The sequence below is a fragment of the Diadema antillarum genome, unplaced genomic scaffold, assembly GCF_040938485.1.
Source record: "Diadema antillarum isolate AM-2024a unplaced genomic scaffold, OU_Dant_1.0 seq00000290_RagTag, whole genome shotgun sequence".
NCBI lineage: Eukaryota > Metazoa > Echinodermata > Echinoidea > Diadematoida > Diadematidae > Diadema > Diadema antillarum.
This window is the reverse complement of record NW_027271316.1, coordinates 77,111-92,264: the sequence shown is the minus strand read 5'-3', so window position 1 is coordinate 92,264 and position 15,154 is coordinate 77,111. Positions and strand designations below refer to the sequence as shown.

At 38.7% G+C, this 15,154-nt stretch overlaps 1 protein-coding gene across 1 annotated transcript in view; it reads left to right on the top strand.

Annotated features, from left to right (window-relative positions):
• The window catches only part of LOC139730078 (uncharacterized), a 69,270-nt gene that overhangs the window by 7,539 nt on the left and 46,577 nt on the right, over positions 1-15,154 (top strand). The window contains exons 9-16 of the mRNA XM_071640986.1: positions 2,834-2,887; positions 3,767-3,842; positions 7,171-7,219; positions 8,146-8,246; positions 9,940-10,006; positions 11,101-11,149; positions 13,296-13,544; positions 14,787-15,082. Coding sequence (XP_071497087.1) covers positions 2,834-2,887; positions 3,767-3,842; positions 7,171-7,219; positions 8,146-8,246; positions 9,940-10,006; positions 11,101-11,149; positions 13,296-13,544; positions 14,787-15,082 — 941 coding nt within the window. The remainder of the gene's footprint in view (positions 1-2,833; positions 2,888-3,766; positions 3,843-7,170; positions 7,220-8,145; positions 8,247-9,939; positions 10,007-11,100; positions 11,150-13,295; positions 13,545-14,786; positions 15,083-15,154) is intronic.

Genomic DNA, 15,154 nt, shown 5'->3' with positions numbered 1-15,154 from the left:
TGAGGATCAAGGAGGCAACCATTGAAGGAAAGGATGAATAGGGAGGCAACATCAAAGAAGATAAGGAACACCAGAAGGATATGGAAAGGGAAAGAGTGAAAAAAGCAACAGCAAGGGAAGGGGGGGGGGGGGGGCTGAACAAACAGGGAGCCCTAAAGGTGTACTGCTCTGAGGATTCTGAGTTTTCTTTCCATGCCAGGAACCTGAAGAGACATCTCGCAGCCAGGGGCTATGGTACCAGGAGAATTCAACAAGCCATCAACAAAGTTCGTTCTCTCCCCAGATCTGAAGTTCTCAAACCGAAAACCAACAAGCAGGACATCACTGACAGAATACCCCTTGTGACCACTTTCCATCCCAATCTACCCTCTCTCCACAATATCCTTCGTGATAATCACCATATCCTTCACACCTCTGATCGTCTCTTACAGGCCGTCCCAGATACTCCCATCCTGGCATACCGACGCCCCCACAACCTTAAGGATCTCATCGTCCGTGCTGAAGTACCCTCCCTCACTGACAATTCTTCTCCTTTACAGCATGGCACATTCAAATGTTCAGCCAGTAGGTGCATCATTTGTAGCATACACATCCATGAGAGTGACTCTTTCACCAGCAACTCTACCGGCCTCTCTCACCACACAAAGGGAAACATCACTTGTACTACCACTAATGTTGTGTATCTCATCACTTGCAGAGTTTGTAGAATCCAGTATGTTGGGGAAACCAAGACTACACTCAAAAGACGCTTCTATGGACACAGATCTACTGTCAACACAGCCAAGCTCGACACTCCAGTGGGCCACCATTTCAATCTACCCGATCATTCCATCACTGATATGACTCTACAGGGCATTGAATCTTTAGGCACTCGTCCAGACACAGTCAGAACCAGCAGAGAGAAGCTCTGGATGAGACGACTTCACACCATCCAACCCCATGGCCTCAACATCCAGGAGGGAAATGACTAACCACCTTTATTTTTTCATTATTATTACCACCATTATTATTTTTCTCTTTTTCATTTTTAATTTCATTTTGTTCTTTCTTTGCGCTTTTTTCATTTGCAGATCCCTTTTTCCCCAATTTATTCCTTCCTATAGCCCGAGTCTTTTTTATACAGCCTTTTCCGCCTACACATACACACACTAGGTTTGTTTGTTTATACATACTTGTGCTTATTTTGCCTTGCCTGCTATACATGTATACAATTTTCTCTCCCCTAGTTTTCACATGTGCTTTATTTTATTTCTTTTATCTATCTATCTGTATATATATATATATATATATATATATATATATATATTAATTATTTTTTTCATTACTGTTATTCCATTGTCACTTTTGCCATTATTATATGTGTGTATACTTTGATATGTTTGATCACTTCCTTTTGTTGCCTCCTCCTGGTACACCTTTAGGGCTCCCTGTTTGTTCAGCCCCCCCCCCCCTTCCCTTGCTGTTGCTTTTTTCACTCTTTCCCTTTCCATATCCTTCTGGTGTTCCTTATCTTCTTTGATGTTGCCTCCCTATTCATCCTTTCCTTCAATGGTTGCCTCCTTGATCCTCATGATCATTACTGACCCTCCTCCGCCTTTTGTCTGTCCGCTCTCCTCTGCCTTTTGTCTGTCCACCCTCCTGCTCGCTCTAATCCCCTCCCTTTACCTGTTGGGCTCCTTGCCCATGACTTCCCACCCTCTCCTTTGTTTTCTTTGTTTTGTGTACCCAGCCTGTCCCTGTCTGTTCTTGTTGTGTGAAGTCCTTATATGTGATTGCTTTCCCTGCCTGTTTGTCATTTTGCCTCTGACGAAGATTCTGCTAGGATCGAAAGCTCAGGCCCCTTTTGACTCCATTTTACTTCATTGGCTCGCCTTCATTGGATAAGCAGTTTTCAGCAGCTTTTTTTGCTACTTATAATCTTCTCGACGTTTAGTACAGCTGATAGTAAATCAAACCCATCCCCCACCATATTAAATAGTCAAATACAGTGTGTAGTAATGATTATGATTATGACAGCAGTGATGCACGCTGGCACTGGTCCGACGGCCCCTGACCAGTAAAAATCACTGTTGGACCAGCAAATTTTTCAAGAATGGACCAGTAAAGAATGTAAGAGTGGGTACCTACAGACAGACAGGTTGGACCATTAGAAAAAAAATGGGATAGTGTGCAGCCCTGGTTATGATAAATGATCAATGTTTGAATATTAATATTCGTGTTATGAGGATAAAGATCTATGCAAAACATCAGTGTACAAAAACTTATGTTAATCCTAATTATACTCACCAAGTAACATACAATTCTATACAATAGATTTTCTAAACAAATCAGACAAATTTCTGTAAAGCGAATGAAAGTATTAAATGTGGGGATACTGCCACGTGGGTTCGTGAAACTTTTAGTCAGCCAAAAGTTTAGGCAGAGTGAATTTGAATTCCAATGAAATGGCCACATAATAAACCTTTGTATAAAACTGTATATGGTTTAGTCCAGAAACAATTTTATTGTTACTATTCATATTTTGTATATTTAGCAATACGTAACATCAATTTTACTGATTGAAATTATCACAGTAGTTGTGTCTATCCTGAACTCATATTTCAGAACTATTTTAAAGCACTAATGCTGGGTTTTTGTTTCATCTGCAAATGGTAAACTATGCCTTTAAAAATATCTCTATCTATTGACAATTAGTCTCCAGGCACCTTTGCCAACCAGAGAGAAAGCACTCCTGTGTGCCATGCAAATTGGCGTCAAAGAACAGCAAGGGTTAACCTGTCTTAACTCCCTTTTCTTACACTTCTTTTATTTTAACCTTCTCACTACCATTCAGCTTGCCTGTATTATATCGCCCAGGCTCTTGAGAGAGACAGATACTACATGAAAGGTAAGCACCCAAATGCAACAGCATATTCCAACACAAACTGCAGGGGGCAGCAGACTGCTTTAAGCTAATTTCTTGCTCCGTTGCACCCTTCATAACAAATCTGCACAGAAACCAATTTGAGAGTAAATGTCACGAGGATTGTATTTTTGGTGTCTGTTGATCTTGACTACAAGTATTCTAGTTTGTGGTGATGAATTTAAATTTCCTTGTCTCAGTATTAAAGCCAGTTCACAGTTTCTAGCGCATATATGCACATTGGTACAAATGACCTTTCTTTTATTTTTTTTCTCAGTTGGTTTGTTTTGAGGCTCTTCACTCATTTTCAAAACAGCATAATGCCAAGCTTGCCTATGTAACAACTTAATATGGAATTCATATTCAAACGAAGAGTGAACAAATGGCTTGTATGTAGATCAGGTGACCGGAACGGTCCATTTGACACTTTGGCTGGCATCCATTTCATTGTTTTGTAGTGAATGTATTATTTAAACAACCTCTCCTATTTACATTGCCAGTTACCAGGCTTGCTGCTGTCATTACGATCTGCTAGCAAGTATCATTAATATGGATTCCATGAATAATCGTCACATCACGGATGCTTATCCCAGTGAATCTAAAAACCAACAAGCGTGATTATACAAATGACCTTTTTGTGCTCATGTGCAAAGTGGAACTGTGAACTGGCTTATATGATTGAAACTTGTCGACAGTAATTGCAAACAGTTCCAAATTTTACTGATTACATTTCGGCAACTTGTTAGATGTATCCATAAGGTCTATTTTGTCATGTAAAGCTCTGTTTAAAACTGCAAAATGCCAAAATACCTCATCTAATAGGCTTTGTCATTGTGATATTTCCTGAATTATGTGTCTACAAAGGTTTAGCACTTCGGGACCAGATTTATTCTGAGCAGCCATGTCTTAGACGAGATTGCCTGGACCTTTTCAAACACTGGTGAGAATGACAGATGCATGTATGTAGTGCTTTATGCTTTTTTCGAAAGATTTTGAATATAATTTACAGAATCTGTATGTTAAAGGTTAAAGGTTAGTTTTAGTTATCTATGAATTTATTATTCATAGATATTATTTATTGAAAAGTATGTCAATAAATTCGTAACTTTTTGCGATGGAAATTAGCAGTTAAATTTGTTTAAAGGATGGATAGAAAGGACTGAATGAATGCCTGAGAGTGAGTGTTGCAAGTTTGTTAGATAATTATGTCCAACTTCTAATTCTTACTATCATAAAACTTAAATATTTGACTCATTAAAAAAAAAAAAGGACTTTTAATGTTTTTTATTGTTTTTTTTCGGAACACCAAATTTTTCTCTCGGGCCACCAAAAATTTGAAATTTAGGATTTTGGTGGCCCCATCAGGCCACCAAACAAAGAAGTTAGTGTCGAGCCATGCTATAGGGGTTAGGGTATTACTGTATACAGCAAATATTTTGCAATGTTTTTATTTTCGCAAATTTTCCGAGTCAGGTGCTATATGTAAATTTAAAGACATGCAAAATTATTCATCCTGATCCTGAGGTGAGTGGGACGTGCACACTGTATACATTTCTCCATTCAGTACTGTAGTCAGCAATTGCGAATGCAACCACTCTCAGAATCATTGGGAAGTCCCGATTCCTGAAAAATTAGACTTGCTTTTAAAAGATATGGCGTGTCCCCTCCGTCTCTACTCAGTGACAGATAGTTTCCAGACATCCGTACCAATCGCCAAAGAAAGCACTCCAGGGCCCTATTTCATAAAAGAGTTGATATGATAACAACTCTTACTGGAATGGTAATTGTCATACTAATGACAAGTGTCATACTAATGACAAGAATCCAGCTTCCTGATTGGCTGTTACTTTGGGAAGTTGCCATTCCAGCAAGAGTTGCTGTCCTATTAACCCTAACTTACCTGGGCTATTTTGTGAGCTTAAAGTCCTGGGGGGGCATGATGGCCCCCCTTATGATCTCAGCCGCGATTCGGGCGTTCGTTACAAAAATTGGCACACACGTCATTCATGACGCAATCTATAGGGCTGTGTCGTTAAATTTCAATAAATCGCTTTAATTTATTTTGTATGAATTAATTATGATAATTTATACATAAAATTAGAATTTGGCTGGAAATCATTAAATAAAGCCCCCAAACTTCAAAATTTTTTGCTTGAGGACTCTTTGGTGAATTCTGATTTAATTTAGGTAAAAAAAAAATTGGTATCAATTTGAATTTCTGATGTATTTTATTGTTTTTATAATTTCGTATGTATTTCATAGTTTTTTTACTTTTAGTTTTTTATTGTTTTTTTCAATGGGAATCATTGGCAACACTATTTCAATCATAAGAAACATAAAATTAATTGTTTTTAATCACTAAAAGTAAAAATAATGATACTACAGTATTCATCGCATAATCGGGTATCTGATAATCGGGATCCTCGCTTAAATGACATACGCTTCCCAGAAACATTTCCAACGCACGTTATTTTCACTGGATAATCGGGCGGGGACCTCTGATAAACGGGACAATTTTTCTTCAAGCGATCTTTGATTTTGTTAATATTTTACACAAAAAAAATCTACCAAAATACCACAACAATATTTCAAAGATTCCGTATCAGTTGTCGTTTACAACTTACAAAGCAAGCTTCGGATTGGTGTGTTTTGACCTCCGTCCATCCAGTACATGTACATGCATAGCCACGAAAGCGCCGTGTATAAGTATCCATGCCATTGCAAAGCACATGCCTTCGCGAACATTCTTCTCCCCTACATAAGCAAAGCCATGTGCTCGCTTGCAATTCCTACTCGACTCACATCCAATAAAAAACATGCCTCGCTCATACAGCCCAGGCTGTGTACGTTGTTTAATCTCAGTCATACACTCTGAGGGCAAAGTCCATTGTTATCGCGCGCCTTCGTATCTTGTTATCTACTGTCTTTGGTTTCAACTTTCAATACAGCTGTACACTGTGATCTGTGTGTACGTCATAATCTTCCTCAGTTGTGACTGGGCAAAAGTTACGTGATTGAAATGAGGGCTATGAACAGTTACGTATTCAGTGAAATGGGGGAGAGAGTGGGAGTGAGAGCGTGAAAGATGAGAAGGGTTCAATGTACTGTATGTGCGAATACGTAACGTTTTATGAATCTAGACTATGAGCTGACATTGATTACGTGTACACGCGTGTTTGACAGAAGAATCGAACCCGGTTGCGATTACTCTACATCATTGCGAGAATGCAGGGAGAGCTGGAGGGTCGCGCCGAGGGGTAGCGTGTTGTGTATTCATGTACATGTACAGTACGTCAGTATGCATGTGTGTGTGTGTGTGTGTGTGTGTGCACTACATGTACATGTCGTATGCCGTAGTGTATGGTGAGTACTCATCGCGAAATCGGGCACCTCGCTTAAAGGGGCCGTGTTTGCTACTCCTAACCTGTCCCGATTATGCGATGAATACTGTATTACGAATTTCAGATAGAAATCTGATTTGCATTGGTTTTGTTCACAAAATCACGTTTTTGAGCAATTTTCAGTCTGACATGCACTTACATAATGTTGCGTAACTTCAAAACCGCGTACCCGGACGTCGCAAATTTGGTCTTAAAAGTTGCGCAAGGCTTCAAGGTAAATTGTCATGAATCGCCATGTGGATGCGTTCTCGCGTTGCGGAGATGTCGCGCGAAGTGTCGAGGGGGGGCCATTATGCCCCCCCAGGTAAGTTAGGGTTAAAACATCTTTTATGAAATGCGGCCCAGATTTCGTGCCAGTGGGCAATCAAAGCACAATGAAGGTTGAGCTATAAAGTTTACTTTCAGTGGCAATTGTGGCAGATACTTTACATGGCAGTCATCAAATGTTTTGCACAGAACTTCAAATTCATTGAACATGATCACTGCCAAATTATTAGTCTTTTTATTAAAATTCACTGAACTACAAAAAGGGAAAAACATATGTTATGATCTGTACCTCACAAGATCTGGGGGGTGTTTCATGAAACTTTTTGTCAGTGATTTACACCGACAACTGTTAAAAGCTACTGAAATCCTTGCGTCTGATTGGCTGATAGCAAATTTGTCGGTGAAAACCTCCGACGAACTCGTTGATGAAACCCCCCCCCCCCCCGGTCACCATGATGGAATTTTGTAAAATATGATTTATATTGTATTGATTGGGATTAATAATCTATCTCTCCTTCCACTTCTCCCTCTCTATCTCTCTCTTGATTAACTCTCCCTCTCTGACACCATACCTCTCTCTCTCTCTCTCTCTGTCATCAGTGATGATGCTGTGTTTTACTCAGAAGCTCCCAGGGAGAAGTCAGAGAAGGTGATGTTTCACAAATATATGAAATATGTTATAGAACATATATGTATGAAGTTTATGAAAACATGAAATATGTGAAATCTTGAAATATATGAAGCAAATGAAATATCTTAGTATATGAAATGTATGAAGTATTTGATATATGAAATATAAGAAGTATTGAATCATATGGGGAGCATATGACATATATCTGAAGTATAATATGAAATGTATGAAGTGTATGTGGTAGAATTACATGTAATATATTCCACATATTGTATCTTTGCGTGAGCGTGCTTTGTATGTAGAATCGAATGAAAGGTTAGGTTAAAAAGGTCAGGTTAAAAGGTCATCTCTTGAAGTACTGTAATGTATTTTATGTTTGAATTATGTATGTTATTTTGTAATGTGCAGTAGAGTAGCTGCGCAATATAAATGTCCTTTATTATTATTGTTATAAGAGACCATATTCGACACCAATCTCTATTTCAACTGGACATATACGTATTATGAAAATATTGCGTATGGTAGATCTTTTGTCCATGTTTTGTCTTCAGAAATACTTATCAAGCAATCATTTGGAAACCAATGAAGAAGTGAATTTCTCACTCATTTATCTTTTTATAGCGTCTATCAATATTCTTTTAGAGTCTTTGTGGTTTTGTTCCTTTATTTATTCACTCGTATGCATTTATATATCTAAATGTTTGTATGGATCAATCAATCAGTGTATGAATATTTATATTCAGTTTTATTTATATTGAATTGTTTGTAATGATTGTTTTTATTTCATTTTTTTCTTAGTTGGGAGGCAGGATTTCTCATATTTCTAGCCCTCATTTCCTGTTTACATAAACAGTTCTCTTGGTAGTATTGATGATATTTTACTTAGAGGTAAAACACTGGTGAAGATGGAATTCATTTCCACTGATTAAACTCCAACCATCTAGGTTGTAGAGGAGGCACTCTCATTGAGGAGAGAGAGACAGCGATTGGCGAAAGACCCGCCGCTCCCGAAGATCAAATTCCTGCAGAAACTCACCGAGTACAAGTAAGTTTTGTTCTCGTCACCGCCAGAGAATCCAACCCCCAGCATCTCTATAACTCTTCATGTGCCATGGTGGAAACCCCCTTTGTGCCACGTTGTTCTGAGACAATAACGGTTTCATGCTTTGAGAAAACATTCTGTTTTTCAAGCCTCTGTAACTTCTATAGTTTTCTGTTAAGCTGGGCAAATAGTGAGTAAAGTTGTAGAGAAAATGCCAAGCTTTGCTTCGATGTTATTATTGTATGACAAATCTATGATTGTTTTTCTTTCACATGACCAGTAGCTACAAATTGTACATTACTGTAAAGGCATGACTTTTGCACACGAAACAGTGATAGAAACTTAGAAATTACTCACAAATCCAAGAGAGAACACCTCTTGATAGTCAAATGACTACGTGAAATGCAAGCTATACATGAGAGGAATGGAAGCGCAAGAAACGCTTTCATTGTACAGCGGCATTTGGCGATTTGTCGATCGGATTGGGCAGATTGGTGAGTTTGAGCAGAATATATACGAAGTTGGCACGCCGTCGACTGAGTCAGACGTGCGAACATGGCACAAAGAGTTAAAGGGATGGTATAGTATTGGTGGATATGAGGATTGGGCTTTTAACTTTTTGAAAGATACCAAGAAACTACTTATTGAATATACAAAGCACACCATTCTAAGAGGAATTCAAAGTTTATTGATGAAATTTGATGGTTTTGGAATGGCTGAGACATCCAAATTGTCCTACCTTTTATTAGGATCACTTTTTTTATGGGGGGGGGGATATCTCAGCCATTTCAAAGCCGATTTTCATCGAACAAACATCAAATTATTTTTGAAATCATGTGCTCTTTCATATTTCGCAAGAGGTTTCTCATTGTCTCACCCAAAAGTATTCGAAACCTGAAGTTTGGTGTCAACCAAAAGTATACGTTCTCTACAGTTAGGAGAGTCTCCCGCCTGTACCTCCATGTAAACTGGAGACTCTGAATGTGCAAACATGCGCACAGTATTAAAGGGATGGTATAGTTCTGGGTGAGATGGGAATTCAGGTTTTAACTTTTAGGGAGATAATTCGAAACCACTTTTAATACACATGAAGTGTTAAAGAATAATATAATTCTAAGAGAAAATGAAAGTTTAACAGATGAAAATGGTGTTAGAAATGTGTGAGATAGGTATACAGAAATATTAAAGGCAAGACAAAGTTATCCTGATAAAAGGTAGGACCTGTAATTTTTCTAAGAATTGTATGCTAGTGTAATCTCCCTGAGTGCACCATAAGTCTGAGACAGCAATACATGGCCGCTTTTGGAAAACATTCTGTTTTTCAAAGCTCCATGTATATAACTTTTTTAGATGCAGTTTATGCCAGAAATGCAGTTCAGGAAAACTGTAGAGAACATAGCAAGCTTCGCTGTGATTTTAATCTTATGACAAAGCTGTGGCTGTTTTCATGGCAAATAGTCAGTATTCGAAATAAAACCTGTTTGTGCATGGATGTGAAGTTGAGCAAAATAGGCAAAGTTAGCAAGCCATCGACTGAGCCGGGCATGCGAATGTGGCACACAAAAAGTTAATCCTGCCGTTACGACAGGTAGTGCTACTGCATGATAAATCATCAGTGGGTGTTGATAAGTATTGCTTCTGTATGAAAGGGTCTACCAGTGATGAGTACTCTTACTTTATTCTGATCTTTTTGCAGATGGAAACCGCTTGGAGAAAGGCTAGTCGCCCTCTATGATCACATGACTTCCAAAGACCCTCCCATGGTGAGAAACAACAAAGAAAATAAAACTGTACAAAACAAAAACATAGAATATATACAAACGGGTATGCAAAGTGCCCAAACACCCACCTTGACACCAGTAACTCCTAAAAGCGAGAGAGTTTTGAAGAAGGGCAAAATTTGCTCCTCAATTTCTCAGTCCGTTACTTCTTTTCATTGTATATCACAAATTTACGTTAATAATTCAGATATTCATTCCAAGCAGCACTGGTAAATATGCACTGATATATTTGTGGTTATGTGTACTATAACCCATTGAGTACAGACTGATTTTGCTATAACACGCATTTCCCATAGACACCTGCCCGAGTATTCTCGGGACTCTTCTTCACATGGTTAAAGCGATCGTATAGTTTTGTTTCAGACCTAATTTCAAGTTTCTAGCATTTTTTGGTGAGATAATGAGAAACCTCTTATGAAATATGAAAGAACATTTAATTCCATGAGGAATTCAATGTTTATTTGATGAAAATTGGTTTTGAAATGGCTGAGATATCCAAAACAGAGCGATTCTGATAAGTGTGGAACCCACACTTTTTTACAATCGCTTTGTTTTACTTTGTTTTTCGATGTTTCATTCATGCCAAACCCAATTTTCATCAAACAAACTTTGAATTCCTCTTAAAATGGTATGCTGTGTACATTTGTACTATTTCATAAGTGTTTTCTTGGAATCTCGCAAAAAGTTAAAGCCCAATTCTCATCTCCACCAATACTGTACCATCCCTTTAAAATGCAACAATGTAAGAGATGCTTAATATGTGAATACATTACAGGGCTGACAGTGTACAATAATGTTATTGATGTTAACAGTATTGCTCCAAATGTACATTTCGATGGGCATGAAAAAGAGTACATTGTTAGACTTAAAACTGTGCGAAAAGGTCACGGAAAAAATTATTGGGGGTAGGACTCATAGTCGAATGTAGTGAATATTATTGATGAATTTACCTGCAGTGTCGTACATTGAAATGATTGTATAAATTTGATTTTGTGCTTTGTCTTTCTCCCTCCTCTCTCTCTCTCTCTCTTTCTCTCTCTCTCGCTCTTACTTTCCTCTTTCCCCAACCACTGCAGAGCCTCGTCACTATTCTGGATTTGGACGAGTACCAAGGCAAGACCCATGGTGAGCGACACATTATTGTGTAAACTGAAAAACTTGTTGTGATTACTAAGGTTGATTTAGTGATGTCACTTTGAAGAGGACTGCACATACTGTATCACTTGAAGTCGCCCAGGACACTGTAGACTTTTTTCCACACAATGTGCAAAGTCGGCCGTTAACCCACCATTGAGGGTGGACTGATTTTGCTACAACACACATTTCCCATAGACACCTTCGCGAGTATACTCGGGACTCATCCTCAACAGGTCAACAATAAGCATAATATGCTTCGATGCATGTATTAAATGATCGTCGCTATTCCTGGTTTTTGAATGTACCCTGAATGCACAATGAATGAAACGGGCCACCTATGAATCTGTGCACACACTACACATTCTTTTAGCACATTAATATTTTATGTTGCACAATTCAATCCATAGGAATGATGATGATGATGATGATGATGATGATGATGGTGATGATGATGATGATGGTGATGATGATGATGATGATGATGATGAAACATCATTTATATAGCGCCATTTATCTGTAGAAACATTCAAAGGAATTCCACAAACCTTTAACAATTCACATAGGATAAAGCACACACATTAGACGGGCATTCACTGACAGTAAGTTGATGGCATTTCTTATCAATGAGAAAAAACTACTAGTAATAGGTTATGTGAAATGACAAAGAAGAAAAAAAAATGGACAGCCCTGTTCATTGATATAAGAACAAAGATAAGGCAATATGTGAGTTTCATGCATTATTTTTTTTTATGCCTCCGCCACGAAGTGGTGCCGGAGGCATTATGTTTTCGGGTTGTCCGTCCGTCCGTCCGTCCGTCCGTCCATCCGTAATGAATTTTGTGGACAGGGTAACTACCAAAACATTTTGAGGTATCGTAATGAAACTTGGCATGTATGTGTATTAGGGTGTGAAGTTGTGCCTATCAACTTTTGGGTGCACATGCTCAAGGTCAAAAGGTCAAGGTCAAATGCCTAAAATTTCACTATTTCCCCCATATCTATGCAATGCCTGAAGATATTTTCTTGAAACTTAGTGTATACATGTATTACTCAATTAAGATTCTCTGGTGAAAGTTTGGGGTCATGAGGTCAAATGGTCAAAGGTCAAAAGGTCAAGAAAATGTTAAAATTTCACTTTTTTCTCTGTATCTTAGAAATTGTTCAAGGTATCTTCATGGAACATAACATATGCGTGTACTGACTGGCAGTGGTTATCTAGGGAATTTAGGGATCATATGGTCAAAGGTCAGGGGTCAAAGGTCAAGGGCAATACTTCAAAATTGTACTATTTTCCTTATATTTATGCAATGCCAGCCGGATTATTTTTTTTAAGTTGATGTATGCATGTATAACCCAATAGAGATTCTCTGGGATTTTTTTTTTTTTTTTTTGCCAAGAAGGTCAAAGGTCAAAGATCAAGTGAAAGTGCTGAACTTACTTCGTTCTCCATATCTCGGAAGTGGCTCAAGTTGTCTTGAAACTTAGTACATATTTATGTATGTTCTGCCTGACAGTGATTCTCTTATAAATCAAAGGCCAGATGAAAATGATAACAATTTACTGTTCAATACAGAAATTGCACTTTTTCTCCATACCTTGAAAATTACTCAGTGCATAAACTTATGAAAGGGTCAAAGTCAAGTTAAAGTTCTTAAATCCCCAAATACATGCTCTCCTATTCATCCAATTAAACATAGGTCAAGGAAGGTAAACATTCAATACATTTGTGACAAACATGTCATTTTAATATTTTGCCAATTTTGTGGAAATGTAATCACACATTGTCCACATGTACTATAGACCTATTAGGAGAATCATGCATTATGGCGGAGGCATACCAGTCGCCACAGCGACATTTCTAGTTTCAATTCACAACAAGTTAGTTTACACCTTGTTTTACTTGCATGTTCAATGTACATGTCTGTGTTATTGTCTTCTTTTCTAATACAGAAAAGAGGGTCAATTACCAAGCAAAGTTTATGACTGAATTTAGGGGGAATTTCCAAATTGTGTAACATGAAATGCATGAGGTATCCAAAGAAAAGGTAAACTAAAACAAAGATTAGATGATCGAAGTGCTTAGTAAGAGGACTCTCTGATCCAAAGGTTTCATTTCCTTTGCTTCTTCCCGTAGAGGACGACACACGGGTTTCATCGGCCCAGCCAGAGGTAGTGGACCGCCCTCTGGAGACCATGGACCTACAGTCCCCTGCTGGCAAACCCTCGGAGAAGGACGGGGAGAAGGATGTGGCAATGGAGCCAAGCGGTTCGACGGACAGAGACAAGAAGGAGAGAGACAGAACGGACAGAGACGAGACGGAGAGAGACAAGCCGTTGGATAAGGATGACCGGGTTGGAGAACAAGCACAACGGCCCCAAGCAGGTGAAGAGATGGCCCGTTGGGCCAGGGCTTGACATTAGTGATGGCCCGTTGGCCCAGGACCACCGAAAATTGATGACGGGCCACCAAATTTCCCAAAAGGTTTAATATCTTTCAGTGGCCAGATCGAGCAATTAGGATTTGAAATGGATTGATATGGTCCCTTCTATACAGTAAATCAGGCCACCAAAATTTGAAATTGAATGATATTAGTGGCTCGAATGGGCCCCCAGAGAGAGAGAGAGAAAAAAAGTTAGTGTCAAGCCCTGCATCAGTGCCGACAGTCGCAAATGAAGCTGGACGAAAACCAAGCACGTTGACACCAGGCTCATTTGAGATATGTAAAATGTGATCAGTATTCACAGGTTGGAGGGTAAAAGCTTGAAGTGCTACAGCTGGATGCTAGATATGTCGAGTCACTTTGACCAGTGAAATAAATATATTTTTAATCAGTGGCAGTCGGTGCGAAATGTATAAATGCATTTGGAGAAATTTCTTTGAGCGAAGCTCTGGCGGTAAGCCAATTTTTGCTGAATGGCTCCTTAAAATTAGCAGCAGAATTAATAATGAAAAAGATGTACTAGGTTATTTAAAGACTACTGAAGAGATATCTTAGGAATAAGTCTCTCAATTCCCCAATCTCTGTTATGACGCAGATGCTGATAAAGATTGTGGCCTATGTTAGTTCTTCCGTTGTTGGTGTGCTTGTTCTTCTTTTTCTTCTCCCTATTTTATTATTGTTATTAATACTCGCATTATTATTGTTAATATTATAATAAGTAATAGTTGTAGTAGCAGTAGTAGTAGTAGTAGTAGTAGTAGTAGTAGTAGTAGTAATAGTAGTAGTAGAAGTAGTAGTAGCAGTAGTAGCAGTACGGTAGTTGTAGTACACTGTAGTAGTAGTAGTAGTAGTAGTAGTTAGTAGTAGTAGTAGAAGTAGTAGTAGTAGTAGTAGATAATTGTAGTAGTAGTTGTAGTAGTAGTAGTAGTTGTAGTAGTAGTAGTAGTAGAAGTAGTAGTAGTAGTAGTAGTAGAGTAGTAGTAGTGTTGGTGTTGTTTTTGTTATTATAGTCATCATCTTTAGTGAAAGAAAAAAAGAAAAACTTAGAATCAGAAGCGTTAATCATTGAAGGTTCCCTCAAAGATTAATTACTGGCAAATCATGGCTAACATGAAATGCATACATTTGAAACATGGGATCTTGAGAGTTTCAAAATCATTATCTATTGGTATCCATGGTTACAGAAGTGATGCCAGCCTCCAACCCGCCCGCACTAGGAGGAGACGGGCCCAGAGCTGAAGGGGAGAAGGAAGACGGGATGGAGATGGCAAAGGAGAAGGAGAAAGAGGCGGAGGAGGAGGAGGAGTTGAAGATGGAAGTTGAGGAAGAGTCGACCCTAGGTTCATCGGCCAAGACGCTGAAGCAGCTAGCTGCGGCGTTCCTGAAGGATCAGAACGCTGAAGCAACAGCCACCATGGGTGGCACAGTGCTGCAAGCACTAGGCAGTGTTGGTGGACAAGGGGACAGCATGCCATTGAAGGTTTGTGTACTTGGTTGGAAAACTTAATTATCTGAAATTCTGTCAAGGAGGATATATAAATGGTTATTAAGT